At 43.9% G+C, this 19,057-nt stretch overlaps 1 protein-coding gene across 1 annotated transcript; it reads left to right on the top strand.

Annotated features, from left to right (window-relative positions):
- Positions 1 to 414: 414 nt before the first annotated feature.
- On the top strand, positions 415 to 19,057 carry mxd4 (MAX dimerization protein 4; the record flags this gene model as incomplete). The annotated part of the gene is made up of 6 exons (XM_079219703.1): positions 415 to 478; positions 1,095 to 1,194; positions 4,621 to 4,650; positions 16,045 to 16,159; positions 17,683 to 17,845; positions 18,789 to 19,057. 6 exons carry the CDS (start codon positions 415 to 417, stop codon positions 18,947 to 18,949), a joined length of 633 nt encoding a protein of 210 aa, XP_079075829.1. The 3' UTR covers positions 18,950 to 19,057.

Genomic DNA, 19,057 nt, shown 5'->3' with positions numbered 1-19,057 from the left:
GACGCCCGGAATTCATCCCAGTCAATCAGAAGCCGCCTGCCTTCGTGCCCAACCAATCAGCTGTAGAGGGGGCGGGCAACCCAGGTTGTTGCTAGGGTATGTCCCTGATGACTTTTCCCCTCAAGCCAATCAAATCGCATCTCCCCGTTTTCAGCCTGCTCATAGGCTAAAGCAGACCTTGCGAACCTACCCACAGGCTTTTCTCATTGGACGAGCGTGCGATCACTCACTTTCCTGAGTTTTAGTTAGGTGCTGTTGATACTGTAGTTTGGAGTCACCAAGACTCAGATCAGAATATAGCAGCGCTCGTACATCGTCGTGAAACAGTTTTACAATTTTTAATTCCATTATTTAATGACTTCTTCATCTGTGTGAAAAGATCATTTATATTTTTTATAACAAGACAACAACGAGATGGAACTTAATTCTCTTTTAATTCTGCTGGAGGCTGCAGAGTACTTGGAAAGAAGAGACAGAGGTATTTCAAGCTAAATTGACAAACTGACAGGATTTCGAGGCTCGTGATTATTTTGTGAATAGAGCATTAGGACGGCAGCTAGCTTAATCTTCTATTTGATGTAAAGTTTTTACGTGCCGTGCCACAGTGCAGGTATGATGTCACTCTACAGACAATGGGACGGTGGGTGAAAACTGGACCTATAGCCTATATGCTAGAAAAAGAGTAGCTCTGTTTTATTATTTAAAGTAGGTCATTTTTTATTAACTGTGTCTGCAATGTGTCTACTACCGCTCACGTGTTGTATCTACTCAGTATACGGTGTGTTTTCGTATTTTCTCTCTTCGGGAAATGAGTAAACAAGAGTGACATTGACAATACGAACCAGTATCATAATGACAGATACACATAAATGACCACGTAACGTTGATTGCTTTACAACATACACCTTGCTGAAGGCTGTGCAGCACTATATCGATCTATTGGAAGCGATTACATTGAGGATCGATCACGTTTCGTAGCCTCTACAGCAATTTCATGTTTCCCCCGAATGACTCATTGACAGCTTTTTCAGATTATTTATTCTTGCAGACACCACAATAAATTAACAATTCTATGTGTTTTGTTTGCTCAATAGAGGCAGAACACGGTTATGCGTCTGTTTTACCGTACAGGAGCGACTTTTCCAGTAAGAAAACGAAAGCCTCGCCAATTTCCGGAAAAACTCCGAACAATCGGTAAATATAAGTCTTGCTTTTTGTATTTGTTTGAGTATAGAAAACACACACACACACACACACACGCGCACGCACGCACACAGTTTGGCTGTTTTCATGCACACTGCCTTCTCTCTGCTGCTGCTGCTGCTGCTGCTGCCTGGGCTGGGCTCTCTGTTTTGGTCTCTCCAATAAACACTGCCACGCGTACACTGTCAACTCTGCTGCTCCCACTCTTTCTCTTTTTCACACACACACAAGCACGCACACAGACGCACGTATGCACGCACACACCCTCTCTCCCTGTGCTGAGAGAAAACACACCCGACATGCACGTAACCTTTCGTTTCTGCACGACTATCGTGCTTTTTCACCTGTGCCTTTTTTTTTCTTCTTCTTTTTTCATGTGGTTGGTGTGTTTTGTATGTGTGTGTCTGATGTTAAATGACATACTGCGAGTGTCTACAACTAATATAGACCTTGTTGCAAGGCCATGAAATCAAACAGAATAACATTACACAAGTGAATAGATTTAAGTTTCAGTTTCGGTTATATCTTGCTTTGTAGCTCTTTTTAGGCCAGTTAGACAGCTGTTAAAGGTCATTTCAACTTCAGCAAGTTCAAATGTAATTGTCCTCTGTGTAATTAAAAGGCCTGTTTATTAGGAAGGCTGCTAACAGGGCTGCTAACCCCGACTGTTTTCATTATTGGTTAATCTGCAAATTATTTCTTGATTAAGTAGTAATAGTTTTGTGAAAAATTGTGAAAAATGCAAAGCGTAATACTTGTTTTTTTCCAACGATAAATCCAAAAGCCAAAGATATTGAGTTTACTATCATACATGAGTTAATTGATTATCAAAATAGTTGACGTTTCATTTTCCTATGATCGATTAATCCTATCAGCTGTAGTCCCTGGTAACATTTCTGTTGATTTATAGCCCTGAATTGGGGACCTCTATATACAAAGTTTTACCAGTTTTTTTGGCCAAGTGTGCAACAGTGAAGGGGTTAGGGTCATTTGTGGTGAATATGTTTTCCCTCCCATTATCTTGGGGTCAAAAAGACCCATCAACATACATACATATACATTTGCACATGGTTCATTTTGACCCCAAGACAACGGGAGGGTTAAACTCTCAAGAAACATGTGCACGACATGTCTTTGTCAGTGCAGTTTTATTCACAGGAACACTTGCACATTAAGATTTGGTGGAGAAAAAAAACTCTCTCCCATTGGCTAATATTAGTTTAGGGAAGCATCGTGACCGTAGTTTCCTCAGCAGTGAGTCTAAGACTTACATCATCGTGCATACAGAATATTAACCTGTGGTATCACATAGTAATTGCACTCCTTTTTAAGGCGTTCGGCTTTTTAAATTCAAAAGTAATATTTCTATATTTGTCACGAATGAGAATACCGACTCATCAACATTCCGTTGACTCAGACATAGTAACACAATTGTTTACGTGCGTGTTGGTGTGGGTGTGGGTGTGTGTGGCGTTGTGACAGGTGGGTGTGGCTGAAACAGACACCGATACACTGTGACAAACACCAGCCCACCAAGCTCCAAGCACCAGACCTGCTTTTCCCTCCTTTTTCTTGTGACTGCACTGAGGGCCAACTCCCCAATTCCCTTTATGCTCTCTGGCTGGTTTTTGTAAGCATCAACAGGATGCAGGGGGTAATGAAGTAAAAACATGTTTGAACTTATGTTCAGTGAAACAGTAGCTGGCTGTTTGTCAAAAAGCACAAAGTTTGCTTTGTCGAACCAAAAACTGTTGTTACGTTTGATATCATGATCAAATCGGCAGAATTGAAACCAATCACATGTTTTGCAATGATGCAATATTTAGGGTATGTGGGGGGCGGTTGGGAGTCTATTTTTGCACACAGAAAGAAAAAACCCTGGTGGAGTTTCCTTGTTTAATCGCAGACTGTTGTTAAAACAAAACGGTTTGTAAAGATTTTTGGTCGCTTTGTGTTTTCCTGCTTCACCTCTGTCACACTTGATAATATATATTTACCAAAGAATATAAATAGTGACTTCTTTTGCATCCTTGAATTCCTTCCTGTGAATGTGTGAAGACACACACAAGGGGCTCGACAAGGGGATGAGCTTTGGTAGTTCTACATCCAATAAAGAAACGTGGTATAAGGCTAATATGTAGGCCTTTGATCATCAAGGTCAACAAGTACAGAGTCCTTTGCATGCCACACCATGCTTTTACATAACATGTAGAAGTGTGTGTGTTAACCTGCTGTAATTACAGGTCCGTGTGCATTCCCTTCCTCTGAAAGCTGCTTTATTATTTCCTGGTCATGCCCTGTGCTTTGTCTGGGACATTTCCCCAATTTGTGCAGGTTTGAATAGCACAACTTCCCCCATGATGTCGGCCTTTTAGATCAGATTAGCAGCAGTGAAACATCCTGTCCTCCTTTTGGGAGGATTTTGGGTAGGCGCCACATTATAGCACTTCCACGGTCAACTGTAACCCCTTTTTCGGTGCCGTGAGCAGTGTCGCCGCCTCGGCCTCCCACAGCTGTGGGAACCACTGCTTCACGAGCACAAGGGCTCTCAAACAGCAGAAAATCTGAAAAGGCTTGTTGTCCGTCTGGCCCTTTTGTTTTTGCTGTTTTTGTTTTGTTTTTATTGCCGCGGTATCCATGACGGCCTCATGAACAGAGAGCCTGTTTCAGATGGACTGCAGTGCCCTCGCTGCACATCGCGACAGGGGAATAACCCACACGCTGAGGAATTCTGCAGCGTCTCTGCCTCCAGACGCCTGAGTGTGTTTTCATACCGCGTCCACGCTGCTTTTCAGCCCGAGTGCAGCAACAACAGCAGTGCGAGCATGCTGTTTGTATGCATGTGAGAGCGGGGCAGGGGGAGGCTCTCTCTCTCTCTCTCTCTCTCTCTCTCTCTCTCAGGGAGCATTTCTGCTCTCTGCTGCACACTTTCTGACAGACGTCACACAGACATGGAATTTTTTCTTTTTTAAACTCAACTCCATTTTTTCACACTTGTCATGGATGTCTATTCCCAGAATATATGATCAAGCCTTTGCGTTGCTTGCTTGAGGCCTGTTTTGGAGTATTATCATTATTATAATAAATATAATACTTGTATGTTTTCTGTAAAACTGATTTTTAAAGCAACTCAACCATTCAAAAGTCCTAAAGCCACATGTAGGCAGAAAAGCAAAAGCAGAAAGGAATCAACACTATCCTTTGATGTCTTGACACATTTTTCCTTGTGTTTCTCAGATGTGCTGTGATTCTGCATTTCTTCCATTCAGCTTGCTTTCATGTGTCTTACATTTAGAGAAAAACTGTTCGTAACCATGCCTCTCTATTTGGGATTATTTACGGCATTGTCATGTGATTTGAGTGTGTGTAGTATTTTGACAATATTTTGACACTCCTCTGTCTCTTTTGTCTTCACAGATCGTCGCACAACGAGCTGGAGAAACACAGGTAAAACCACTTCCGAGACTCTTTTACCTACTGCATCTGTCACGTTTGTATGATTTGCATGTTCTTGCTGAGAACCCTTGAGTTCCTAACATGCTAAGCGAAGGGACGCTAGCTGCAGTTAAACGTCAAGATATTTCGCCCTCAGTCAAAAGCACCAGATTGGATCGTAGGTCATCTTCAATGAGATTGAATCAATTAATTCCTCATGTCTGAAAATGGATAATAAGCTCATTTCAGAGAGCAGCTTCATGTTGATTAGATCTGTCTCTATTTCATGGATGAAACGCGTTACCTTGTATGGAAAGGGAATCCTGTCAGTAATGTGATAATCCTGCCCAGGCTGATACTGTGAACGGAGGCGGGGTGAATCTGGATCTCGCCTGTCATTTCTCCAAATTAAGAGGCCCACAGACGGCACACACACACACACACACACACACACACACACACACACACACACACACACACACACACACACACACACACATACATACACACACACACACACACGGTTATCCCGCTCGACTACCCCCAGCATGCATCTCACTCCACCTTTTTCTTTTCCTCCCTACGGGTACAGCGCTCAGCTCGCGGTGATGTGATATCCGCGCTCATTAAAGGCACAGACGTCTGTTTTTGCTCTGTTTTGACTTCACAGATCCAAAGGGGTTTCTTGTCAGGAAGCAAAAACTCGCCTTTGATACAACAAAGCCGAGCTGCTTTAGGGAAGATGGCTGGGAGGAAGAAGCAAAACTTTTTTGGTGTGCTTTTTTGTATCAAGGTCATCCTAAGCTGAATCTTACAACAACAACAAAAACTGCCTGCCAGAGAGTAATTACAAAACAGCTGATGTGACCATCAGCATGTGAGGCTGAGATGGGTGTGCTGGGCCGCATGTGCGTGACACACCATCACCCATGCTGAGGGATTGGGGTTTGCCAGTCACATGTCTGGAAGTGAGTAATGGATGCGTGTAGTGCAGACGAGAGAAACAAGTTCCGACATATTCCTCCCTGACCTGAGAGACAGAATTGAGCATTCGGCTGATCACAAAGCAGGTGTTGAGACGCAACACTTAGGTCATGTCTGATGACGGGTGTGGTTGGTTAGCAATGAAGTGACCAGTCAAACTGACAAAAGTCAGTGCCAGTAAAGTGTTCCATAATCAGTTTACTCACTTCCCTTGTCGTCATACGGCCACGAGTTTCTAAAAAATATGTGTTTTTTTTGTTATTACATCATGTGCAGTGTCTTGACTGTAATAGTAAAACATGTGAGTTCTGATATAAGGGCTTAAATACATTTAGTTATGTTTAAATACTCCTTAATGACGCATTAGTTCATATTTAAAAGTACTTTCCTGCCGTAATCTTGCTTTCCGTCTCTGCCTGTTTTTGAGGAAAAAGTTCCATCCACTTATTTGTAATGACGCGCCCTGCAGTGACGAGGTGACATTGTGATCCTTTGCAACGTGATGCATCTTCAAAGTTACACGGCCATTACTCCCAACATACAGGTGTTAAAGATGGAAGCTGTGACGTCAAGCTTAAGCACAGTCATCTACAGTGCACGTGTGTGCAGGGCAATAAACCAGCTGTAGTGCTGAGATTATTAACAGAAACAGAAGATTAATCGACAACAATCTTCACACTCGTGTACGCCGCTTATCAGGAAAATACGGCAAACATTTGCTAGTTTCAACTGCTCAAATGTGAGGGTTTTGAATATCTTTTAGTTTTGTGCTAAACTAAACAAGCACAATTGTACAATGTGCCTTTTTTGGCGTTTTCTGATCCAGATGATCGAAGAGTGTAACTGAAAGCCAAAGTGTCATCAGTTCCAACCCTACTGGTATGCTACTCAAAGGAATGATCCAACATTTCAGTGACCTCGCTCGATCTCTGTGTGACTGTCTGTTTGTGTCTGTTTCTGATACATAAGAAACCCAAAAGTCTTCCGCTGTCCTGTTCAACCAGTTCACTGAGTGCGTAACCAGTTGGAGCCTCCACTCAGAGCTACACACCTGTTTAATCTTTAGAAATCCTAGTATTGCTTTCGAAAAGCTCGACCGAGGGAGGTGCAGTTGTTTGAGCCCTGACTCAGTGTCTTTGTTCGGTCATGTGTCGGTGTGTTCTCTTCACGCTGGTGCAGCACAGAGCCATCCTTGTACTGTATGTTCTCGTGGGCGGCGAAGTGGCCGATAAACGTCTGGTTTTAACACCGGAGGCATCGACTCGGTTTATGTATAGTGCAAATAATGTGCGAGACCTCAGATATTGAGGTTATTTGAGGTTCAATACTCTAGCCTACTTTTCAAGTCATCCGTCCGTTTTATGCCAGTGTGACAACAATAATATCTACAAATTAAATATGTTTTTGACTGCATTTTTGTTCCACTCAGGCCCACTGGTTGCCACTCAGTGATCTTATGCATGCTAGGTGTCTTTCACGAAACTGACTGCTGCCTTGGCAGCCGTTCAAGAGGCACCCTGCATATATTTGTGTCCTGCTATCAGAGTGAGACGTCTGGGTGGGTGCCAGCTGTGTCCCGCAGGGTCGCCTGTCCTGACACAACCTGCTTATCTGCTGCAGCCGGAGTGCAGCCGTGACAGCTCTGTGTAGACCGTTTCGAGGGTGACTCTGCTGCTCTCTCTCTCTCTCTCTCTCTCTTTCTCTCTCATATCATTAGGGTTAGAGCTGCAGAGCATCGGCTTGACATTTCCGTGAAATGCTACCGTGTGGTTGGTCTCCCCTGGCATTGCTTCCTTCCCATTTCTGACTTAAGCCGCTCTTGATCACACCTTTGACAACTTGTCCGTGCCACAAGTTTCCTTTTCTAGAAACGCCAACAAATTGTGAAACTACAGATTGTTTTCCCACATATCACCTGTTTACAGGAAATCCAGCCACATGATGCCGCTATGGTGTGGCTATGTCTGGTATGTTTGTGCTGCTTCCCCCAATTGAAAAGAAGATTTACAGCTCTATTTTGATCTTTCCAGACAATGACACCGTCTGTAACTGTCAGGTGCTCTCAGTGAAATGTTTGCAGATTGATTTCAACAGACAGTATTCTCTTACAGTATATATCCCACTGAACTGTACAGCAACTGTGTGGCACATATTAAACTTAGCTCTAAATTAACATGCAGTTCATGGACACAGGAGCAGGCCCTCAGTTTGTCATGGTCTAATCTTCTCTCTAATTAAATTTACTCTCCCGGTGTCTTCTACTCCCAGCTGTGATGAATGACTTATTTGGCTTTGAGGAACTCTTTCCCCTCGAGTGAAGCTCCTGTGTGTGTGTGTATGTGTGTGTGTGTGTGTGTGTGTGTGTGTGTGTGTGTGTGTGTGTGTGTGTGTGTGTGTGTGTGCACATGCACGTGTATGCCTGGGCAGCACCTCACTGAGCCGTTTGAGTTATGGCGGTGTGTCGGAGGGAGGGAGAGCCGTCCCACAGCCCTGTTCCTTCACCCCCTTGCCTTCTACTCTTTGTCTCCTCTCTTTAGAGACCACATCTGGTTTTTCTGTTAGGTTTTTTTTCCCTCCTCATTCTGGCTCTCCTTTTTCATTTCTAAAAGTGTTTGAGTCAGCAGAAACCTGAGGCAGCAAGGACGAGAAAGGCAAGAGCTCCCTTCTCACAGAGGGCCTTTATCAGTCTTTACCGGCCCTCCTGCCAAAACTCATCTGTGCCCGTTTCTCCTCTTTTGAGGTATAAATCTTCTTTTGTGACCGGGAGTTTATGTGGAAGATGGCAGGCTTTTGTGAGGCCTTTTAATCTGCATTTTAATGTGGATTGCAGCAGGCACAGCCATTGTGAATAACAGTTGAAGTTAAGGTCATAATATGTTAACATTCTGCCTTTAAAAGAAAAAAATGATTTCTTTTGATTTAAAACGCTGCGACATAAATAAAGTGGAACACTTTATTCCTTATTTTGTGTGTAATTCACATACTCACATGATCGCATGTGGCTTTTGGACTTAACTTCCTCAAATGTCACACTGTCAGTTATATTACTCACGTGAGTGCGGTAACCTGGAGTCATTTGGTGTGCGTGAGCAGCCGCTCATAACCCAGTAATGACTGATGTACTGTACGTGCTCTAATCATTGAGGCACATGTAGACCACGTAGTCGTTTGTAACGACACGTATATCCAACATGACTGTTGAGCTGAGGTGTACTCTAGATGGGCCATTTCGGTATATATGTATGTAATTTTATATTACGATTTAAATATATGACGGACTGCAACTAACAATGATTGTCACTGTTGATCTGGTCTGCTGATTATTGATTGATTATTTGTTTTGCCTGTAAAGTGTGAGAAATTGTCTATCAAAATATCTCAGGGCAGGGGAACATCTGGTATTTTATTTGATTGACTGTTTGATTATCAAAATAGTTAAAGATTTAAGATTAAGATTTGGTATCTAATCGTTTCAGCTTTAAATACATGCATTTTGTGATATTTTCGTTGATAAAATAACCAGATGGGAATGTCTGTGTCTCGCTAATCTATTAAATAAAATAACAACAATTTTACAAAATATTTATACGAAAGATTGATTCCATCACAATATATATTAAAGGGATATATAAACTTTAAGACAAATCTCAGACGGTTGACACATTGCTTTCCTCTCCAGATGTATTTTGTCATATTGCCCAACCTTACGACAGACTGGGTTTGTCCAAAATTGTTCTACATTTAATTAAGTAAGAGGACAGAGCTGTATGACAGTCCTGGTTGCTACTGTAGTGAGGCTGGTCTGGGACAAATAATAAGAAACAAGCTACAGTTGTAGATCAGCAGCAGAGGTCACATGTGGAATTTCTCCACCCTGAGGTCATCGGGCATTGAGGCGCTCTCCGGCTCCGTTAGGCCGAGGCCGCAATCGCAGACCGGCTGCGCATCTGTTTACTATCTGTTGACGATTGTGTGTTAGGCTTTTTGTACACTGACACAGAAATGTGTGTCTGTGAACGTTGTAGACCGACAATTAGATGAGAACGTCCCTGCTCACTCTCAGGTGTCGTTATTGCCAGGAGCACATCGTTTCTGTGTCAGTAAACTTGCTTCACTGCCGCAAAAGCAGCTGATGCTCATAAAAGCAACAGTGAAGGGTGCACTTTAACAAGGTTTGGGGTTTCAAGGGCAAAAAAAACAACAAAAAAACAATTAAAGAAAGAAGTGGAAAGGAGGCGCAAAGGGAGGAGACTGAGTGGACTGAACCATTCATGTTTCAGTCCCAGGCCCTTGTCAGCCTGAGGAAGAGAGGAGACGAAGACATTCTTGAGCGTTGCCGGAGAGAGGGAACGGCAGGCAGCGTAGGATGTGGCTGCTTTGAGTGTCGAGCAGGCGGCCTGGAATTCAGGTCAGCAGAGTGTGCACACATGTGCTGGAATGTAGTTAAGTAACAGAGTCGATTTAGGCGGAGGGGGGATAGGGGTTGATGGAGGTTGATGGGGGTCACAAAACTTGCAGGCCGAGTATTACTAGAATGCTCTGCAGCCGCATTCTGATTGGGTGCCGCTTGTTTTTTTTGGCAAGCAGGGAGTCACAAGCGAATATTTGTTTGATTGATGCATTGATAGAGTGGATTAGGGCTGTAGGCACTCTGTTATTCATCCATCTGTTTTCTACAGTTCTTTATTCACTCTAGTTTTGTTCTGTTGCGTTCAATAACAGTGTTAAGCTTTTTGCGACTCCCCAAATGACTTCTGACTTCCTCTTGTTTTATTTGAAAGGTTCTAATATACTCTAATTCAAAATGGAAAAGAAGTCTTAAATAAGCTTAATTTTGTGTTCTAGAAAGTCTTCTTTTCGGTTAATTATCTCACTTATCTTGTGGCCTTTTAGTCGGGCCCAGACCCTCAAACAGGGCCCTGCCTCACTGTTCTACAACCTCCTTACAGAAGTAAACAGACACACTTTTACAGTAAACACGGACGCTGGAATCGTCTCTCGTGCCACTAGATCTCGGTGTGTTGATCATTGACGAGGGTTCATTGTAAAACCAGAACTCGCCCGTGTCAGGGGAATGTGTTTATTGAGCTTGCTGAACTTGTCTCTGCTAGTCCGTCCAACATTTGTAATGTACTTTTCAATGCACGCAGCGGAAGGAAATGAATGTCCAGGCCTGTCATTTGGCGTTGTGTTGACATGATTCAGAGATGCACAGGGAATTTGTTCTTTAATCCGACCCCTCTCTCTGTTTCCTTACACGCTCTCCTCTTCAAACTCTGTTTGACATCTGTTTTTCTGTTAACACCAGTGTAAGCTGGCTGTGCTGAGGAAGGGATTTTGGAATGATCCATGCTCCCACAGGGGATTGTTTCAGTACACGAAAAAAGTCAAATGAATCTAATTACTAGGCATTCCCGAGCACGCCCAGTGGATATTCCAGTTTTGTGGAAATACTACGACAGCGCGTGAACAACAATCTTCCTAATTCTGCAGTTTCCTGTTGTTTAATCACCAGTAAAGCACGCTGAGCTCTTTCTTCAGTGCAATGCCACAAGCAGTGAAGTAACCAGGCCCCTCCCTCCGTCTGCGCTGCTGTTGTGGTGCGTTCAAGTTTCTGTTTGCTGCTCGCGTGTGAGAGCAGAGTCATGTGAGAGCGAGCTCCTGCCGCCAGGAGAATGTGTTTATGGGGGACTTGTATCCGTCTGTCTCTCCCTGCAGTTGTCACTGCACACAGTGGGTGGGTGGGTGTGGCACCCTCGACGACAGAAAACAAATACAGCTCGACCCAGACATTTCATATCAGGGTGTTGAAAGCCTTGCGTGTCTCCATGTGTGTCTCTCGTTTCGCTGAAGTGGGTCGTCGTTTTTTTTTCTACCATCTTTTAAATGTAATCGTGTTCAAGGCAGGGCTGGACGGGGACAGGGAGACTGATGACGGGCCTCTAAAAGGTTTGTCGGCTGAGACCTTGAGTAGGATCCCTCATCACCTCAAGAATCCCTCCATCTGGCCTCATACTCCCCAGGAACCTGCCAGCCAGATGTGCAGCCACTTCACTGGCATCCCCAAATTCCACCACGGCAGCAATAGTCATCCATACTCACGCAACGCTGCCCCCACTTTCACTTCACATAACAGAGCCACGCTGTAAACAAAGGGGCCCGGTGCATAAAGTTTGTGAGGTTTTGGGGTATTTTGTTGTACCCTACTCAAAAGGTTAAATTAAACCACTTTTATTTGGGGATAAACCTTCAAGTGAGCACATCCAAAATGTTGGTGATAATCTCTGATTGCTGAGGAAAACTGCACATGATGGCAGACTTCCTTTTAATAATGGTGTGTCTCCATATTTTTATTACTGATAAAAGAGATGGCCAATACTACAAAAATACTACGATTTTACGATCTTAATGATTTATTAAAGCCTTTAAAAACACAGTTTGGCTCCACTTTATGTTGGAGATGTCAAATGACATACCTTCCAAATGTAAACATTGCATTTTGAGATGAAATGATTGCAATACTGTGCAGACAAGATAAGCAGACGAAGCAGGGAATCTCCAATGCTGGTGTCTTGTGGGCTCGAGTCAAAACAACACCAGAGGCTTGGTATCGCATTTTCTTTTCTTTAAACCCGACAGGGAACACACCGAGTCAGCTCTGGCAGTGAGAGGAAACATTGCAGTGGTGTTTCTGGTGACCTTTGACCTTAGTTTAGCAGGGTTTGGCTCCTTGCCAGACAAGCCACTCGGTCCTGTGCGTATGGGTTGAGGAATGCGCTGGGCTGCAGCGAGCTCATTAAACAGTGCAGTGAGTGAGGGGTGAAGGCCCGTTGTTTGCACTGGTGCGCCTTCTCAGGCCCTGCAGCTCCTAATGGACCGATTGATCTCCAGTCCCAGAGCCATGGACGGTCCTGGGACACTGCGGTCACCAGGACTGTGTCTGAGAACCAGGATATCTGTGTGTGGACACTGTGACACTTCTTTTCTTTGGTGCAGCATAACTATAACATAAATATCCTTCATAATGCATCCATCAGACATAAAAACAGACTGCTGCAGATACATTGCTCCCTTCTGACTTCAGCAGAAAAGTCAAAATGGAGCATGTGTGACCAGATCTGCGAGAAAAGCATGGTCAATATTCGGTTAACTGTTTAAATAGCTTGTTCCAGTTTTTAGCAGCGTGCAGCTTTCTGAGCAAACTCTCCTTTTTTTTTTTCTTCTCCTCTGCCTTTGCTTTGTTTTGGCACTGAGCCTCTGGATGGTGGGGAAAGAGGAGGGGGAGGGAAGGCCAGAGATCAGACAGAACTCATCCCGTGGTTATCTGCACGTGAGAACGGTCAGGTGGTCGTTTCCCTGCAGACGTGACTTACTATTAAATCTTCAGCTGCAAAGAAATTACAGATGTTTTGTGTTACTTGTTTTTGCAATTTTTATTTTTAGCAGTCACGAAACCTTTTCAGAGCTAAAAGGCTTCTGTTACACCGTAATTCTTTCCTTTGCTATAATAACACCTCTAAATGAGTGTCCATCTGACATTGAAACCCTGACTTACACACTATGTTTGAACTTGTTGACACACACAGAGTACAAACTCTTGTATGGCACCACATCAACAGTCTCACATTGTGACAATATTCATGACTGAATATATCAAAGACCGCCTTATTTTCAAGCCAGACAAATTGGAACATTTGATGTGATTTAGTACCACGTGGAGCCAGACTGTGCGAAATGTCTGCTCCGCTTCATGGACACAACATCCACGTTCATCTGCTGCCACACTTTGCATGGCTGTTCGAGGTAATCTGATAAACATAGCGTGACCGGGGCTTGGTTTAGGAATAACAAATGTAAGTAAGGGAGGGTCCCAAACCCGCTGCAAATCGTCTGTGTGCTCTTGAAGAAAAATAGAGCGTTTCTCTCTCCGCAGGGGAACATGTTTATCTTCATTGCATCTTTTAAAGACATAGTTTGAATCGTTCCCAGTTTGACTTGGATAATAATTCAGACCGGGACTCTAATGTCAGCCCAGACAAATCTCCACACATTCAGGTGGTGCACATTCCTTACATCTGCATGCCAGGTAAAATACGTCGTGAGCCTACAGGTGGAGCCTGTGATGAATGTTTTCAGTAAAAATAGGTTTCCCTTAGGAGGAGGTGGGGAGCCAGGCAGAGCCTTCAGGGAACGCCTTATTTTTGTTTTTCATTACAAGAGAGGGAGAGAGGAGGGGGGAGCAAGATGGTGGCCCGTTGGCTCAAGTTACCCTTTGGATGAAGTGTGTGGAGCGCTGCCTGGTGCAGCTGAGCACACTGCACTCAAAGAGCCCTTTTTTTTAACCCAGGACAAAGTCACTCACTAGCTCGGACCCCACTCCCTCCCAAAAAAATACCCCCCCCGCCTCTCTGCTGCAGACCCCCAGCTCCTTCCTGCCCGCTTCCCCTGGCCGCAGTCCAACTGCTTCATGTGGCTCGGCTGGGGCAGGTTGGAGGTGGGCCCCCGCCCCTGTCCTCAGAAGACACTTGTTTTCCAGTGGGATGAGGGTGTGTTAGTGTTGGCAGGGTGGAGCAGAGGGGTGGAGGCGTTCAGGGGAGGAGGGGGGCTGTCCCTGGGAGAGAAGGAAATAAAAGAACGAGAGCACTTTCACACGCTCTTTTTGGAGGGAACGCCTGTATGCACCTGTATAGAGGTATAGATGGCTAATCCCTTTTTAATATATTTAAATCAGGTGCATTTTATTTTAAGCTACGATCCAATCCCAAAAAAATAGATGTAACTATCATTTAAGATTTAGGATTATTTAGTTTAGCCCCCAAGACTCTCTGGTTGCCCGTAGGCCGGCCTCTGGCTGACCTCTAAATGAAATAGACGAGGCTAGGAAGAGGGTCTTACTTTATGTGAAAAACACAGGCGACGCCCTTCCTGAAAGAAAAAGAAGAAAAAAACAGGGAAAGACTGTGTGTGTGGATTTGTAGAGAGTGTGTTCTCCTGTGTGCTCGGCTCTGCAGGCCGAAAGAGCTTAATTTCTCTGATTAGGTTTATTGTGGTTGAAGTATTGGCCAGTGGAGACCTTGCATTGTTGGAGTTTGTTTACCGTTCAGACAGAGTTAGCCAAAGGAACGAGAGAAAAGGGGGAAGGCTAGATCAGAACAAAGAAACGGTTCATGGACTAGCATGACTAATGGAAGATTGAAAGGCCTTTATGAGGAAAATTTGAATGAACCAAGGTCAGACATGGGAGGTAATCTGCTGATAAAAAAATGTAAAAAAAATTGTGAATAAAAGCCGTCTTTTGAAAAAATATACAATATCCGCACAAAGTCCGTCAATATCCACACAGATATTAACTCTGCCTTGTCGTCAATAACACTGAATTAAACATCCAAATGCTGCATCCAGTGAGCTGTTTACTTGTAGATCCAGGGTTGATGGCCTGAAGGGCTTTGGCAGGGGATGCAGGGTTTTCCGGGGCCACGGTTTGTTTCTTGAGTCCAACCGGCAGAGTGATCAGAACAGATGAGATACTTCTCATGGCCGTCACTTTGGTCAATAAGGACTGTTGCTCTCGGTGACTGTGGGTCTAAGGTCTCTCCCACAGCTCTAGGGTTCTGCACGGTGTCCATTTGGTGGATCCATCAAACACACAGTTTGGAAAAAAGCAAAATGCACAGCATAGACGGACAAATGTAATGCATCAGTAGACAGTGTGCGGTTATATTGAGGTCAGTTTGTTGCATCGAGGCAAAAACATTCTGCAAAAACATGAGTCTCAGTGAGTGCAATGCAAACTTGTTTTTGTGAACCAACCACATTTAGTCACACAGGCAGGCAAACCCCAACAGGGATGGACAAGTATAATATACATTTAGCTAAAAACAGGAAAGTCTCGCAGCTAAGGCCCTGTTTGGCTCTTTGAATGTGTGTCATGTGTGGGTGTACTGTGAAAACAGCTCTTGTTGACGAGTAAATGTGTAAATGTTGAGGTACTTGCATGAACTCTGGCTGTGCGATATGATATGAAAAAGTATTTTGTAACTAACATTATGTGACATTTCCTCTCTCATGCTGGGAGGATGTGATTCCTCACAGGGATTTGAATTGTTGTTTGAGCCTCTGTGAGCTTTGAACATGTGTAAGGAGCGAGATCTGCACTCCCTCAACCCTTTGAACATGCAGCGTCCCGCGGTCAATCCCGAAAGTCCCCACTGAAACCGATCTTGTAGTATTCAGTCATTGCTTTAGTACGTTTCTCAGTACAAGAGAAGGATATGACAGTCAGCGTGTGGGAGAAAGAGTGTTTGTTTCTGCACTTCAGGGACACGTGGATAAACGCTCGTCAGTGTGTTTGTGTGGTGGGTTCCAGCTCACTCCTCTGCAGGTGGATGTCTGCTGACTCGCCCTGTGCTTGTGTGTTTGCAGACGTGCCAAACTACGGCTGTACTTGGAGCAGTTGAAGAAGCTGGTTCCTTTGGGTCCAGACAGCACAAGACACACCACACTGAGCTTGCTGAAAAGGGCCAGGATGCACATCAAGGTATAAAAAAAAAAAATAAAAAAAAAAATAATAAAGCTCGGGACATGTCATATTGATAAAAAAAAAGGAAAAAAGAGATCATTATCAATCAAAAAGGCCGTTTGCTGGTTCCACCGTGTGTTCTTTTATTAGTGTAAATTGAATATCTTTGGTTTCTGAACTGTTTAGAAAACATCCCATTGGCTTTGATGAATTATCAAAGGCATCGTCTACTATTTTCAGAATTTATTTTAGACTACACCATCAATTCATTCAAAAAAATAATTGAAAGTGAGAGTTGCAGCACTCTCTTAAAAGTAGTTAAAACTTTCTTCAAGACTCCAGTTTGTCATCCTGTTGAGCTCCCAACTCATGCACCGCTTCTTACTCGTCTTTAAGCGGTTTGGTTTTTCTCCCCCGCATTCTTTGAGTATTATATTGTTCTCTAATCTTTCAATCAGAGCGGTTCAGAGACTGTAAGTGCAAAAAATGCTCCCAAGACTGAAAGGAAAACTAATTATTCAACAAAGTGGAATATACGGGACATTTGGTGGCTGATCTTTAGATATGGGAAAGGACATAATTGGATGTTTGGTATGTTTAAGGCCAACCCCCTCCATTGTTCATTAACTGTTGCATGCAAGATACTTAAAAATGAGTATGCAGCAGGAGCAGTGACCCGAGAAGAATGTGTACATCTAAGTACAGTTCAGGACACGCTGTACTGCTCTTGCTGTTTACGAGCAGCACACTGTGGTTGGTAGAAATCCCAGACGTGGCGAGTTTTAACCCTTCATTTCCTGTTTATCGTGCATGTCCTCTCTGCTCAGATGATCTGCGCTGATTCTCGTCAGTGTTGTGTCTTCTCGCATCACAAGGTGCCACATGTATTCGGCTTCGAAAACTTTCACATGCAAATAAATGCACAATCTAATCACAGGTTGAGTCAAACTTTGACAAGTTTGTTTATTTTTGACTTCCTAACCTACAGACCATACGCAGTCATTCAGCCACTTGCTTTTTGTTGTTGTTAAATTCTCTCCTTTGTAACTTTGGCAGAGATCTGATTGGCAGGAGTGATCAGTTACAGCCTCTGTATTATTTGGCATGAATCCATATTCTTGCAAAGATGCACTGTATCCAATATCAATAATAAATATTAAAATAATATGGTGATCACAATTGGAAGTTCTCTTCTACTTAGGCGTTTAAGTCAGCGAGAACATTGTTTATTTATATATAGTTATTCTTTATGCCTGTCATCATAGTCATACCTGCACAAAAGGTCACAGTGACATTTATTTTTCTACTACTTTTATGGTCCTTCACAATAAGTTATCCTATTGCAAGGTACCGCAAAACATATTACAAGGGAAAAAAAGAATGGTCCGAATTTCACGCAGTGACCTTTCAGGGATTCTTTTGAATGGTACGACAAAAACATCCCCCAACAAAGTATATGGGTATACAGTAAAAAAAAAAGAAGAGATTTTTGCATCCAGTGAGCATTATCATTGATTCTTGGCATTTATGTGTGTTTGCAGAAGCTGGAGGAGCAGGACAAGAAAGCTTTAACCACAAAGGAACAGCTGCAGAGAGAGCACCGCTACCTCAAACGCCGCCTGGAGCAGCTTTCGGTGTCCGGATCCGTTGAGCGCATCCGCACCGACAGCTTGGGCTCCACCATCTCCACCGACTCTGAGCAAGGTACGGCGGTTTCAACCAGCAGCACGACAGCAGGGATCAACTCACTATAAATCTTTGTTTGTCCAAAATCTGGACAATCGTTTTTTCTGGGTATTTGCATTCTCCCATCAGTGATGTCCCCTGATGAACTCTGAGCCACTAGACGATAAGCCCTGGCCTTGTTTGCAGACGATGCCCCTGGGGTCAAAGGTTAACGCCTCAGAACACAGATAAAGATATCTAGCCTTCTTCTTAAGCTACCGTTGGTGGGACATGTCATGACATGTGGTCTGCCGAGTACTGGTGCAGGTTGCAGGAGCGCAACCGATTTGTCACGTTTCATCTGTCGAAATTACAAAAATACAAAGTAATGCTCCCCTCCGATGTGAGGGACAGACAAGTATACTTCATTAGAAGTTGAATTAGGGGGGGGTCTGCATTAAAAACAATTTTATAACTGACTGCCCGACAATTATGCCCAAGCGACTGGCCAAGTGTGCAGAGCTATTTGTCATGAAAAGGTGTGCCGTCACGATCCATCGGGTTACCTCTCTTTAATGGTCGTACAGAACAGCTAAAAACACGTTTTCCTTTTAAAGTCGTATTATCTCATTCTTTTCAAGCACAACCTGAGTTTAAAAGGTGCAATCTGCTGCTCACCAGTGCCACAGACTCCCCTAAAATGCTTAGTTTGGACTGTTACAGTTTATTAATCCTGGGTGAGGTAAACACACGTGCAGTTGTTTATCAATGGACGGGGATTAGCTGTGGGAGCACAAAGATCTGCCTGTTTGCTCAGAGTTTAACGGCTGCCTAAATCTGGGTTTAATCCACAGGCGCTGCAGGCTCCCTAATAAATATGCCCACAGTTGGGTGGAAATAAACAGTTTCCCCTCACTTTTTCTATTTGTGAACAGCGCCAAAAATAACCATGTGTATTTTTCTTCTTTTTTTTTGCGTGCAGAGGTGGACATCGAGGGTATGGAGTTCACTCCTGTCGAGGCAGACAGCGTGGACAGCATCAGCGACGGCGAGGAGGAGGACCAGTACAGCCTCCAGAGCAGCTCCAGCGACACCAGCTACACAGCCACACATTCCCACAGAATGCAGCCGCACCACTGTTAAACAGCGCGCGGCCATCGATCTCCCAACCAGCTTCCTCGGCCGCGCCTCCCTCCCATCACCTTTACCTTCCTCGACTATTTGCAATCGTCGACGCCGCCCGCTTCCAGC

Source organism: Taurulus bubalis, assembly GCF_910589615.1.
Source record: "Taurulus bubalis genome assembly, chromosome: 6".
NCBI lineage: Eukaryota > Metazoa > Chordata > Actinopteri > Perciformes > Cottidae > Taurulus > Taurulus bubalis.
Note: the sequence above shows the minus strand (reverse complement) of the source record. Positions and strands in the feature narration are given on the sequence as shown.